Genomic DNA, 13,336 nt, shown 5'->3' on the forward strand with positions numbered 1-13,336 from the left:
GGGGAAAGCATTTCAAGGTCTGTTGAAGGCTTTTCCTCAGCTAAGGGTGAGTGGCCTGTCAGGTTTTAGTCACCAGGAATTACTGTATCTCAGGCTTTTATTTTGAACCTTTTCTCATGTGATGTGTACCCATATCTGTGGGTGTGTGTTTGTTTTTCTCTGCAACCAAAATAATAGCTACTTTCTAACAGCAGAAATTTGAGATTATAGAATGAAAACCTGGGAAGATGACAAAAGGAGCTGGAGAGCAACACACAGCTTGATTACAATAGCCACCAGGGAGCTTCCCAACTATAAATGCATGTAAAATTATTGGTTATTTAAAGTTCTCCAGGAAGAAAATTAATAGTCTGGACTCAAGGTAAGTAGCCATGCACTGCTCAAAATACCTGCAAATAGCTGAAATAGAGTAACTTTTATGAAACACTTGAGGAATTTTCTGTGGGTAAATACTGTGTGAAGTATGAATTCTTGGCCTCTAGTCCTCTTGCATTTTGCAGATGTTACCTGTATGCAACTTGATAGAATACAGGTGGTGCTAAACCTTCAGTCAGGGAGGCTCGTGCTGAGTGTACTCCTTTACGCAGTCTTTCTTAATTGTCTTACTTCATAAATAAAGGCACTGGAATTTGACCTCAGTGCTGTTTTTGACAAACACGGGCCAGACCCAGTGGAAAAGGGGGAAGGGAACTGTGCAATCTTTGTTATGCAAGTGTATCTGACAGACCAGCCGTGGTGAGCAAGGGCAATCAAAGCCATCTGATCAAACTTTTGGTTCTTATCTTGCATTCTGGGGCTTGCAGCTGAGCTTGTTCTGCTGGACAAAAGCAAACAGTTGCAGGTACCAGCACACAGCATTCGCCATTATGCATTACTCCATCTCAATTATGCATTTAAAGGGTGTGCTCACCAACTAACCAGAATTACACTTCTGATCAGATCAGAACAGCTGCGATCCAATGCTACAGCTGCAGGAGAGAGTGTGGAGCAGCAGCCTGGCAGCCTCTGCTACTATGAACTCCGCACTTGCAGCCTTTACCTTGGGGTTTTATAGGACTCGTTCCTCCCCAGGCTGTGTCAGGTAAGCAGGAGCCCAGCAAACCACACCAAGGAGAGGCAACACCTGGGTTACTTCACATATGGGGGGGTTCTGACAGATAAGGAAGCTCGAGGCAGCACCTTTCTTTTACAATAATTGACACCTCTATTAATTACGTTTTGCTAACTCGGTGAGGTCTTTAGATGATGTGGGCGTGTGTTTCTTAACTAGCAGGGCCAGAAAAGGCTCACGAAGTTAGCTATTTTACTCGGAGGAAAAAGGGGGGCAGTGTCAGCCCCCAGCCTCAGAAACGGGCATTTAACACAGGCAGGGGCGGCTGGGGCTGGTTTGGAAACCAGGGCACGAAACGTTTGGGGCAGCTCTGCCCAAAAACAGGGAGGAAAAAAAAAAAGAATAAAAAAGAAAAAAAAAAAAAGCGAAGAATCCCCCGTCCCGCCCTGTCCCTCAGGCGGAGCGTGGGGCGGAGCCCAACGGCCGCCCCGCCCCTGCCCAGGAGCGGTTCGGCTCGGAGGAGCCGGAAGTGCGCGCGCTGGGCGCTCCCCGCCGCCCCCTCCTCGCCCGGCCCGGCGCTCGCTGCGGCCCCCAAGATGGCGGCGAAGACGCAGGGCGGCATCCGCCTGAGCGCGGTGAGCGGCGGGCGGGCGGCACCGGGCCGCCTCCGAGCGGCCGTGCAGGGCCTGGGGGGGCTATGAGGGGAGCCGGGGGGCACTGGGGGAGGGCGGCGGCGGAAGAGGGGAGGAGGGGAATGGGAGCGGGGAGGCCGAAAGAACGGAGCCCCCCCGGGTTGTCGCGCTCGGCAGGGCCCGGCCGGGGCCAGGAGATGGCGGCGGGGGCCGGGGCCGTGTGTGGGGCAGGGGCGAGGCCCCGCGCTCGACTCCTTAACGCCTTGGGGGTGAAACGGGGTGTTTGTGGCTTTCGGTGTGTGTGTTGTGAGTTACCCTCCGAATCGTAAATACCGCTAATTCAGAGCCTTGCCATCGAATTTGGGGTGGAATCGTACGCTAAGGAGGAATCGTACGCTAAGGAACTCTTCAAACGTCAGGAAAATCAGACATCGGTGCTCGTAGCGCACCTTAAGTTGCCTTAACTGCCGTGGCTACAGAGGTTATCTGCAAATGTCATCTGCCTGAAGCTCAGGAACGGCACTTTCGTTTTGGCCCTCTAATCGTTGCGAGTGTTTTGAACTCCACAGCTTGTCTGAGATGTTTTGTTAGGGAAGGGCTCACCTAGCTTTTCAGCTTTTCTTGGTTTGGAAAAATAAAAAAATTAGGTGTCCCCTTTTTTTAGTCGTTTTCTTAAGGGGGGGGAAATGCACCAGCATTAATACCTGTTCTCGCAAAAACTACACGATACAGGCCAGGCTGCAGTTTAAAACTGATCTTACTTTGGCAAACTTTAGAGATGAGAAGTCTCTGCTAGAATTGGTGCAATAGATAACTTTCAGAGTTATATTTAGGGTGCTGTTTGCTTTTCTTTTTTTTTTTCCATCAATAGTCATGACTTTAAATGTGCATTCAGTGCATTTTCAGTGAAAGCTGTGATTTCTCCTTAGATTTTCAGTAAAGAAATGAAGCAGCTGATACCCTTTCCGGTTTGCTTATTTTTAACAGAGCCTTTTATACAGTTGGGCACTGTTTTCCAGCAAAGAACAACACAAAACTGACAGTCACAATCTCTTCTGTCAGCAGCTGCGCTTTAGAAATACATTGGGTTTCATCAAAATATTTCCATTGGTTTCAGAAGTGTGCATGAACTGCGCAGGTAGTGCGAGCAAGCCTGGCAGCTCGTTCCCACCCTGGCATTTATCTCTTGCTGTTGCTCTGGTAACGTTTTTTTTTCTCAGTTGCGCGATGAGACAGATCAGGAAGTGATCCAGATTAAAAATAAGATTTAAAAAATTAGTTTTATTTTGGAGTGATGCCATGATGTGGTTCGCTATGTTATCATGCAACTGCGCTAGCATAACTGGCAGGGAGGAGGAAGGCATGTAACAGGAAAGAAAGAAGCAACCAGGTGGAAGAAAAGTAGTAGGAAGAGAACGGTAGTGGGATTGTTCCCCCCGGAGTTGCAAAGTACTTCTAAAATACAAGGCTGTTTGTTCAGTAGTTATGTTATTTGTGCGTGACTTATACTCTTTAAGAGATGGAATAGTTCCATTTTTCTTGGGATGCTAAAATTTCCAAAGCTGCATGTCATTTTCAAAGGTAAGCTGCCTTGTTCTTTAATATTTGCTCATCGTAATGTACATGAACTGTACATGCAGTTTGAAGGAGGTGGAGGTTTAGCTCTATGTTCTGAAGGGATTTTGCTGCACTTGCTTTCAGGATAAAAAATGAAGCAGCTAACCAAAACCCACTTGCTAACAAAATCTATTGGGCCCAGCATTCAGCGCAGCTGGATCACCTCAGCTGCAGTCATACTAAAATAGCCCAAAGTGAGCGTTCACCTGGGGAGTAACTTTCTTAGTGTATTCGTTGGAAATGCAATTATTCATAAAGCTAATTAAAGTAGCGATTTGATGAAATGAAGTGTTGGGGACAAAATGGGCTCCAGTAGTTCTTGCCGAGCTCTCCCTCAGTTGTGCTGGCAGCCAGCTGGATGTGCTCTGAAGCAAGCTAGGGAGCTAATGGCCTTACAGCGCTTGTCTCCATTTTTTTTTAAAGCTGTTTATGTTGCGTATCGGTGTTTCGCAGCCCTGCATTAGCAAACGGTGCTGTCTGCTGGGAGGCAGATGTTCCCACTAACCACCCTGGGGGATGTTTGCCTTTTGCTGGTGGAGCTTTAGAGCCAAGAACCAATTTCTGATGGTTCCCATGGCCACATCCGTATCTTCTAGTTTCCCATAACTGTTCACATTCCCGCCATTGTATATCACATTTCAGCCTTTTTCAAAACCTTACCAAATGAAATAGTGTCCCAGGAGACCGGCATATGTTTGTTTATAAGAGATGGGGTTTCCTAACGATGCTATTCTTCTCAATGTCAGTTGCTAGTACACAGCAGTGAAATGCAGGATGGAGAAGCGCTGCATTCCTCAGGCACTGCATGAAGAGATTTTCTTGCTGTGCCCACATACACTTTGCTTTGTGGAAAAAAGGACATTTGGCTGTGAGGGTCAGTTTTAGTGGTGCCGAGGCTCTTTCTTTCATCAGTGTTACTTGACCAGGGGAGGGCCACAACTTTGAATTCACACCTTTTGAAACTACAGTCAGGACTTTTTTCCAAGTCCTCCATATTGCTGAGGTTACAGTGCCAGCAGTTACTGCGGGGGTCCCAGTCTACCTTCTGCATGACAGGAGTCTCTCACTGGCTAGCAGCAAAGAAATATTTTAGCAATCAGCTGAGCAGATGCTAAATATTTGAATGTGTACCTGTGTGGGGGTGGTTTTGTTTGATTTTTTTTGTTTGTTTTGTGTTAGTATCATGTTTCGACAAGGAGGGATTTGGGGTTGGGGGGGGGAATCCTGTTGTTCCTGGTGTATTTTAATTATCATCATCATCTTAGAAAGCAAAGGAACAAATGCTGCCAGCACTGTGAAAGGTTGAAGTGAAGAGAACAGCACAGATCTTTAGATCTGCTGACCCATGGTATGGTACAGAACGAAACTGAAAGGTCTGTTTGAGCACTTGCAGTGGTATACGTGAGGCTCCCAGTGCTTGGCTTGATGTCATCTTCGTGTTAGATTCTGAATTGTTTGTAAGCATCTGTTAATGAACTTCAAAGGAGCACAGTGACTGGGGCTGGTTCAATTTACCGGAGTTTATAAAAGTGGGATTTTAAAACACAGATGGCAGTGAAGAATGTAGAGCCCACTCGTACTTGCAGCCTAGCTCGGTGGAGAAATACAGGGGTTAAGCTGCGGTCTGAAAGTGTACTCTGCGCTCTTTGTGACCTTTGAATCAAGGTGAGATTTCTTGGCAATTTATGTTGATCCGATCCAGGGCTGCTGCTGCGTTCCCACTGTGGCACTTGGCTCACTGCTCTGGAACTTGCTCTTAGCATTATTCTTCTCACCGATAAGTGAACTTGGAGACTTGAAGTGATTGCTTGCTTTTATTTAGACCGTACTAATTACATGAAAGTGATTGTCAGTGTAGTAGTTCTGTAAAATGTAATAAGTGAGGATGTGGATGCACTTTGTATATAAAAACAGAAAATATTTTAAAATATGGATTATATTTTCTGATGCGGCTGCACTGTACAAGGGCTATTTCCAGTGTTATGTATTCATAGGTACTGCTTTTTATGAATATAACTGTGCCAGTAAGGCTTAAGCATATATATGCACCAGGTTTGTGTTAAAGGCCTTGTAAAAGTATAATTACAGATATTCTAAGTGGTAATGCAAATACAGCTATCACTTTCAGCAGTTATACTTCCCCCAAACATTGCATCAACAAATCCTGAAGTTATATGGATATCTACTTCTGGTTTTCATGTTCTTTTGATCTAGGTGAATGTGTACAAACCCACGCTCTCGTGAATTACTTGAGAATACTTTTGTCACTGACATCTGTAAGATGTGTCCAATAAGCATGTATATTTATTTTGCATGTTGTCGTCTAATCCGAGTAGTGGCTGCATTCCTGTGGTTGCATCTGATCATAAGTGAGGCTAAAATGTCTGAGCTTGAATTGCCAACAGTATAAACTGCTAGGTTGAGAAAGTCTGATGGGTCCCACTAACAGGTGATTCTGATCAACACAGGCAAAAGGAGCAATGAGATAGCAGAATCGTCTAGGTTGGAAGAGACCTCCAAGATCATCTAGCAAGTCACTGAGGGTATTTGGTGCTGTTCCCTTTCCCAGATCCATACTCCTGGTTTAAGGTTTACATTTTTAATACGTGAGCGCTTGTGTTTCTGTTGCTAGTTTTGGACTAAGGCTTTGATGTTTTTTGTAACTTGTTGGAGAACACAAACTAATGCCATTGTTTCTGTTTTATTTCAGCTTTGTCCAAAGTTCTTGCATACCAACTCCACCAGTCACACCTGGCCTTTCAGTGCAGTTGCAGAACTTATAGGTAAGTGGATCACTAGTTGCCTGAGTACTCGATTGTAATACCTCTTCTTCTTGTTGTAAAACTTTTTTTTTTTTCCTTCAGGTAAGGAAACCCTGTTGTTATCATTCAGAATCTTATCAAAATCTTGTTTGCATACAGTCAGACAGATTGACTTCATTCTTTCTCGACAGTATGTGTACTACCTGACATCTGTTGTGGGGGCCTTCTAGGACTTGGTATTTTCTTCCTTCCTAGTTTATTGAAGCTTGCCAAATGCAGAGGACAGTGGGGCCAAGAGAATCCTTTCTTTTCTAGTCCACCAAATGCAGGCCTATTGCTCTTTGCTGTTCCCAGGCCCAACCAGCAGTAAGATTGAGCACAAATTCCAAGGATGTGCCTGCACACTTATGTGCTGTACAAACAGTGCTGGCGACAGGCAGATTAGCACAGACCGAAGGATGATAGCTCTGCAAGAACCCACATAAACACAAAATGTGAACTGACCAAATGGCCTTATTCTGTTCCTGTTTGGTGGTTAACCACGTTTAAATTTTTAGTGGCACATGCGCGTTATTCTTGGTCACTTAGCTCTCATATTTACCCACATTTCTGGGTATTTTGCCAAGACCTGGAGTCCTTCCAGTTACTGTGTCCAGACCCTGGGCTTTTTACCAGTCTCTGGTTTAGACCTTGGATCTCTGCAGTTTCTGGTTTCTTCCAGCTTTTTTGACTTGTCCATCTTCAGGTTTGCTAGCAGAACAAATGCGTACAGGCACACATTCAGATTAGAGAGCACACTCATGTAGGAAATAGAAATAAAGTTTAGTAAGAATGTACAACAGAGTGGCAAAGGTTCCAACCACAGAAGTGTATCGAACAGCTTTCATGCAGTCAGCCTGTGTTATTCCCACTCTTCCCTCACCTCCGTTATCCTGTGCATTTTTTCCATCCATTTGGACCTTTCCCTTTCCTTCACTTCAGTGCTTCCTGAAAATATCCAACGGCAATTTCTGCACATTGACACAGTATTCCTCAAACATCCTTATTTTATTCTTTTGGATTACAAAATTTCTGGTTGAACATCTTCAGGGTTATACTTGAGTGGTTCCTTTGAATGGTTGGTCCATCGATGTCCTAAGAATCCTGGTTTTTGTAATTGTCTCTGTCTGCTGTTTGTTGGGGTTTGAGTGTGTTTGATTTATTAACTCCTGTTTATCGTCTTGCTTTTTATTTTGAATAGCCACTAACTGGATATTCTCGGAGTTGCATGTTTCCTGAGTTGGGGAATGATTAGCTTACTTTCTCTAACTAGTTCCTTGAAATAAAGGCGTGGTATGGGAAGACTTGCTTGGCTTATCAAGCAGTTTGCTTTTGCCAAAGGGAGCAGCTCTTCTGGTCACATTCTTTAGCTTCCTATGCTCTAGTTTTGTCAGTTCATAAGCCAGAAGAAAAGTAACCTAACAAAAGAAAGAAAGAAATTTTCTGCTAGATAAAGGGAGAGAGAGTTGTCACAAGGAAACAAGAACCACATGACTATGGAAAGGACAAGCTGTTTTGGTGGTAAGTCATGACTGACATGTTAAGTCATTTCATCTGTTTTATGCCATGCCATACCTGGCTGGAATTAACACATTTGTGCTGTGCAAGGCTTGTGAGTTTGCCTTCTTCCTTCCTTTGCCTCTTTTGTCATTTGTTTTGCTTTAACAAAAGTTCAGAAGCATAGTAGCAACATGCTGGGTGTAAAGGCTTCTAGTTAGTTGATTTTGTAATCTGTCTTCCTCATGCTATGTGAGGCTGTACTATAAGCCAAATATCAAGCAGTAGTAATAGGGCTACTTTATAGAGGCCTGAGTTTTAGTTTACCCTAATAGTCTATAGGTTAAAATAAGCTTTTTAAGCTCCCTTCTGTCAATTTTTTCCTGGTTATATTGCTGGCATCTCCTGACAGTCCTTCACTTAAATTAAAGTGAACTCTTGGTGATGCTTGCATCAAAGAGGTTAAATAGAGAGAGGTGGTGAGCTAACAAATCAGAAAGCTTGCACCGAGTACGGTCTTGAATACTTTCAAACTAAATGTACTTGAAATGTTCTCTTCTGTTGGTGCTGAAATGCTTTTATGATTTTTTTCACTGTGGATGGAGTTTGCAGTTTATGCTCATAGAAAGAAAGCTGCCAAGCTGTAATTCCTTTTACAGCCTGCAGCGTTGGCTTGAGCTGTTGGGTTTTGCCCCGCAGTTGAACCTGCAAAGCAGGCAGGGACACTGCTTCCTACTGTGCCATCACATCCCAGCTCCCCCAACCTCCAAATTCCATGAGTAGCACAGAGGTGGTGGGAAGAGAAGCCAAACAGTGTTTCTAGTGCAGATGAGATTTAAACCAGCTTTGCGTCCAAGAAATGCCTGTGGTACCATGATTTCAGTTGCACTTGCAGTAGAAATGCTGCAGGCTCTTTCAAATCCAGTGAGTAGGAAGGTTAGGGTATAGCATTTTATAGTTCTCTTCTGTGAAAGTCATACCTTCTTAGATCTGAAAAACTTGCGGTAGCAAGAGATATATATTTGTGACTGTCAACTCTGCTGATAAAGAATCTATATGGTAGTAGAGCAGCAATAATTTTTTTCACCTAATTTCCTGCACCTGTGGAGTCAAAGTTTTAGGTTTCACAGAACTATCTGAGATGTGGGGGGAAGGGGGGGTGGCTTCAAGTTTTTGTTTGCTTTTTTTAATGTCTCAAAGTTCATTATCTGAAGTTGTGATAGTATTTCAAATCTGATTTCCCAATTAAAAAGCCCGCTGCAGGTAAGATTTTTGCTGCCAGGTATATTAGTGATGAGCCATTGTCTGCATTGCGCGCAATAACCTCAATACCTGGAAGTCAGTCAGAGGAGGTGTTTGGGTGGCTGGGAGAAAAGTGAATGTTGCAACAGCTGCTTGGGAAACAGGAAACGAAACTAGAAAACTTGTCTGGGTTTTGTTTTCAATTTCAACCACTCATTTCATTCTGTTTCAACCACTTGTCTCAGACTAAGTTTTTAGCTGTATAGTACTGTTGTCTGGGATGGCTGGAAAACTTTGTCTTGTTTTCAGGCATGGTTTGCTGGCTTTTGATGCAGCTGTTTCATTGTAATGTTTTGATCTAGTGTTGTCAACTATAAAGAGGTTAATACTTTAGGAGACAATTTTTAGCACGTTTACTTATTTAAAAGCTTCTAATAAAAAAAAATACTTCTGTGTAAAGCTTGGCTAATATTCAGTGACTTTTCTGAGAAATCCATCTCTGTGCCAGCACATAACTTCTGCAACTATTACGTATCTAACCGCGGAGCTGAAGAGTTGCTGCAGTTTTAGAGCTCTGTTAGGATCTGCACAAATGCAGAACTGAGAGCCCATGATGCCATATTCACCAAATACAAGTTTGTGTGAGCACAGCATCATAATAAAGTTAGGGACAGCAGTTCCTTATCATTGTTTGTCAGTGTTGCAAGACTAGCATTTGGTGGATTTTTTGTGGGGGAATACCTACCGTATACAGCACTGTTGCATGCCACGTAAGCATTTAAATAACTTTGGAAGAGTTGCTACCTGACATCTTCACTGGAATTAAGCACTTTAAGTGTGAACCTATTTTAAAGTGTTAAATTCGTTTGTTTTTTCAGTATTCTGTTCTTGTTTGCTTTTTTTTGCAATCTTCAGATAATGCTTACGATCCAGATGTGAGCGCTAAGCAGATATGGATAGACAAAACAGTGATAAATGACAATATATGCTTGACGTTCACTGATAATGGAAATGGTATGAACACAGAGAAGCTGCACAAAATGCTAAGGTAGATAACCTCCTTTGCAATTTCTTTTCTTGTAAAGATTCCAATTTCTAGTCCTGTTATTGCTCAGTTCATTCCCTTCTATCACATGTAATCTACTAAGCTCGTTTTTAAATTTAGCACTTCTGAAGGTGAGTGATTATCCAAATGAGGTTCTAGAAGAGACAGATGCTAGTATAGCTTTCATATAGCTTTGGAGATGCATTTTATCTTCTAATTTCCTTTTATCCTTTCTGTAAACATTCCCACTTAACTTTATGTGCCAGGTAAACTGTAGTGTCCTTCAGTGGAGCTAAGGAGAATCATTTCCCCCTTCAAGCTTGCTTTAGACTAAATTAGTGACCAAGAGACAAAGGAATATTCGATTCAAACCCTTTGGAGTATAGAAAATAGAAGTTATTCTGGAAAAACTAAGGGAGTGGGAGTTAAATTGGTGTGGATTGTCATTTTACCTTTTAATATTGTAAAGGGTTGAACTGTTCTTTCTGCAGTTCCTGTTTCTACAGTTAGCAAAGAGGTTGCTGTTCGAGCTTTTTTAGTATAAAATATATTCTTCTGCCTCCAGATAAATCTCTGGGTTTAAACTTGAGGAAGTTTGAATTCAAATTATTTCCTTTTTCTATAAGATACCATAATTAATAGCTTACTTGTGAAATCCCGTGCTCCATACACAGTTACGCATTTTACTGCATTCTACTTTAAATGTAATGAGAAGTTACCAATGGAAAATTTTGTAGATTGCATTTTTAAGCAAGTGGAGGAAGAAAAAAAAAAACATAACCCAAAGGGGCTTTTCTCACAACTTATTGTGAAGCCATGGGGTAACTATTAGAAACCTGTGTGAATGCAGATAATTCCAGCCATATGATATTTCTTATCGATACTTAAAAGGTGAATGTACCTTTCTCTGAATTCTTGCACTGTGATTTTAGTAATTTTATATAGGTTGTATTTCTCTGGATTTACATTAACTGTTCGTTGTTTAATTGCATGGCAGTACCTGATCTCTAAAACAAGAGATGAACTCAATGTGTTTAAGTCTAAGTTAATGTGTTTTGAATGCATCTTTCGGGTTTTCAAGTGCTGTGGGGCTTTTTACACTCTTCCAATGTGTTTTTACATTTCAGCTTTGGCTTCAGTGAGAAATCTGTTATGAATGGCCGTGTTCCGGTGGGACTGTATGGAAATGGGTTTAAATCAGGGTCCATGCGCCTGGGAAAAGATGCAATAGTCTTCACCAAGAATGGAGAAACCATGAGTGTTGGCCTATTATCTCAGACTTTCCTTGAGGTCACAAAAGCAGAGCATGTCATGGTTCCTATAGTGACATTCAACAACCAACATATCCTTTCGACAATTTCTGAGCAAAAAGTTGTGTGTATATGCAAAACTTGGGTGATGACATCATTGAAGGAAATCTCCTTATCTTTACAGATAACCTTCTACCCATCTTACAATTTATTTAGACTAATGTGTTAAAATCTTTACAATTGTAGGAGATCTGAGATATGGAATGAGAGCCTGTGAGAAGTAGAGGATTCTGTTGCCGAAGTTTGCTCATCTTTTGAAAGTTTTCTTCTTTTTAATTCAAAGTTATTCTCATTAACGTAATGCTTACGACAGATAAGTGATCCAACAGAATCCAAAAACAGCCTGAAGGCTATCTTAACGCATTCTTTATTTCCTACTGAGGAGAAGTTACTGGCAGAGCTAGATGCTATCATGGGGAAGAAAGGAACAAGAATTATAATTTGGAATCTTAGAAGGTAAGATGAAGTCCAGTCTCTTTATCTCTCATTTCGTTGTTATTTATTCTTAGTATGCAAATATACAAGGGTTGTTTTTTTTGTAGAGTAACTCCAAAAGACTGGAGAGTTAGCTGCAGTTAGGAAAACTAGACTCAAACTCATATCTGAAGGGTGATAGTGTTCCATGAGAACTGTTGCTAACCTTAAGTAGCAAAGGAGGAAGGAGAATGTAAAGGGCTTCATATTTCCCCTTGATAAAATACTGTTGATTTTGCCAGAAGAAAAAATGAAATAGATGAATTATAAATGTGTTACCTCAAACTGATATGGCAAGACCTGGACCTTCCTAAACTTATTAACTGTTTATTGTAATGTAAACAGAATTCCAAGTAAATAGTTGTTTATTTTCATCTACTTAAGTATGTGGGATTGTTCGCAGCAGTATGGATTTTCAGCCTTTTCTAGCTTGGGCTTACTGCTTTTTTTCCTTTTTTTTTTCTTTTTAAATCCTGTTGTTGCAGCAGTGGCAGCTGGATGTCATCATTTCCCATCTTTCCCAGTCCTCTCTTTCTTGCATGGTTGCTGCTGTCTTACTAGCGGGGAACCTGTCTGATGGCCTGTCTGGAAAAGCTTTATCACTCCTTTAACAGTGATAGAGCTAATTGGTTGGGAATGTATTTCCTTGTATTGTGTTCTTAAGTGTTCAGCTTACTGGAGTTTTAAATACCAAAAATAACGAGGTATCCATCAGAAGCAATTTTGAACTGTTTTACGGTTCAGTGGATTTGGCAGGAAAATAGCTTGTTTTTCAGTTTATTCTACCCCATCAGAGGAAAAAAAAAAAAAGTATAGGGAGGAAACCCAGACTGGGATAACTACAGATAAAATGTTATAGGACAGAACAAAATCTCAGTGAATTATAGCAGATAAAAGGCGCTTTTCTTCTTATTTCATTAACTTCTGTATTTTAGGGATCTTAAGGCACTTCTAGTATAGTAAATTTTAATGCAAGAAAGCTGGAGGTAACAAGGTCTGGTATTACTAATTTTGATTGTTTCCTCTTGCCACGTACTCCATAAGAAAAACTTTACCTCCTGTACAGTTCAAAAACTAAGTTGCATTATCCAGATAAACTTTAATTTATTTTTAGAAATGTGCATCACTTTTTTGTATTTTCTTTTGTTCAAGAAATAAAGTCAAATAACTATGCAGGGTAACCTTCGTGCTCTGAATTTGAGAGTCTTCATTGGAAGTTGTGGAAGAGAACACTTGAGGAATTTTTTTCTTGTTGTTTCTAATGTGCTGCAACTAAATCTACTTTCACAAACCCAACAGAGCTGTTTCAATATTAATACTTTATTGCTGGAGTATTTTTTGTGAACTATGATATATCAGTGTTATGCAAAACTTCTGTCAGTTGCAACTAAATAAAGGAAACCATCTGTTGAGCACTGCAATAAGAAATCACAATGAAGTATTATTGAGTTAGAAAGTTGTAGTGTGTCACTTCTGCAGCAATAAAAACCTTAGGAAGGCAATTTTCAGCGTTAAAAAAATTTTTCATTTAGAAAGAATGCATGCATCTTGGCTCATCCATTATTTACAGTTTATACTGTCTATTTTTATTAATGAAGTGTAACCTATTTAGAATACAATTAGAACTTATGAAAGTTTCATTTGTTGTCACTTCTCTCATATTCTTG

At 41.3% G+C, this 13,336-nt stretch overlaps 1 protein-coding gene across 3 annotated transcripts in view; it reads left to right on the forward strand.

Annotated features, from left to right (window-relative positions):
- The first annotated feature begins 1,538 nt into the window (after nucleotides 1-1,538).
- Nucleotides 1,539-13,336, forward strand: part of MORC3 (MORC family CW-type zinc finger 3) — a 29,960-nt gene continuing 18,162 nt past the window's right edge. For 2 of the 3 annotated variants that reach the window (XM_050708120.1, XM_050708123.1), the window contains exons 1-5: nucleotides 1,539-1,686; nucleotides 6,011-6,083; nucleotides 9,756-9,888; nucleotides 11,013-11,225; nucleotides 11,502-11,651. In XM_050708120.1, the coding sequence (XP_050564077.1) occupies nucleotides 1,648-1,686; nucleotides 6,011-6,083; nucleotides 9,756-9,888; nucleotides 11,013-11,225; nucleotides 11,502-11,651 (608 nt within the window). In that variant the 5' untranslated portion in view covers nucleotides 1,539-1,647. Of the gene's footprint in view, nucleotides 1,687-5,768; nucleotides 5,844-6,010; nucleotides 6,084-9,755; nucleotides 9,889-11,012; nucleotides 11,226-11,501; nucleotides 11,652-13,336 lie in introns of all 3 variants that reach the window. The other variant, XM_050708131.1, reaches the window with a different exon arrangement.

This window comes from Cygnus atratus, chromosome 1 (genome assembly GCF_013377495.2).
Source record: "Cygnus atratus isolate AKBS03 ecotype Queensland, Australia chromosome 1, CAtr_DNAZoo_HiC_assembly, whole genome shotgun sequence".
NCBI classification, from domain to species: Eukaryota; Metazoa; Chordata; class Aves; order Anseriformes; family Anatidae; genus Cygnus; species Cygnus atratus.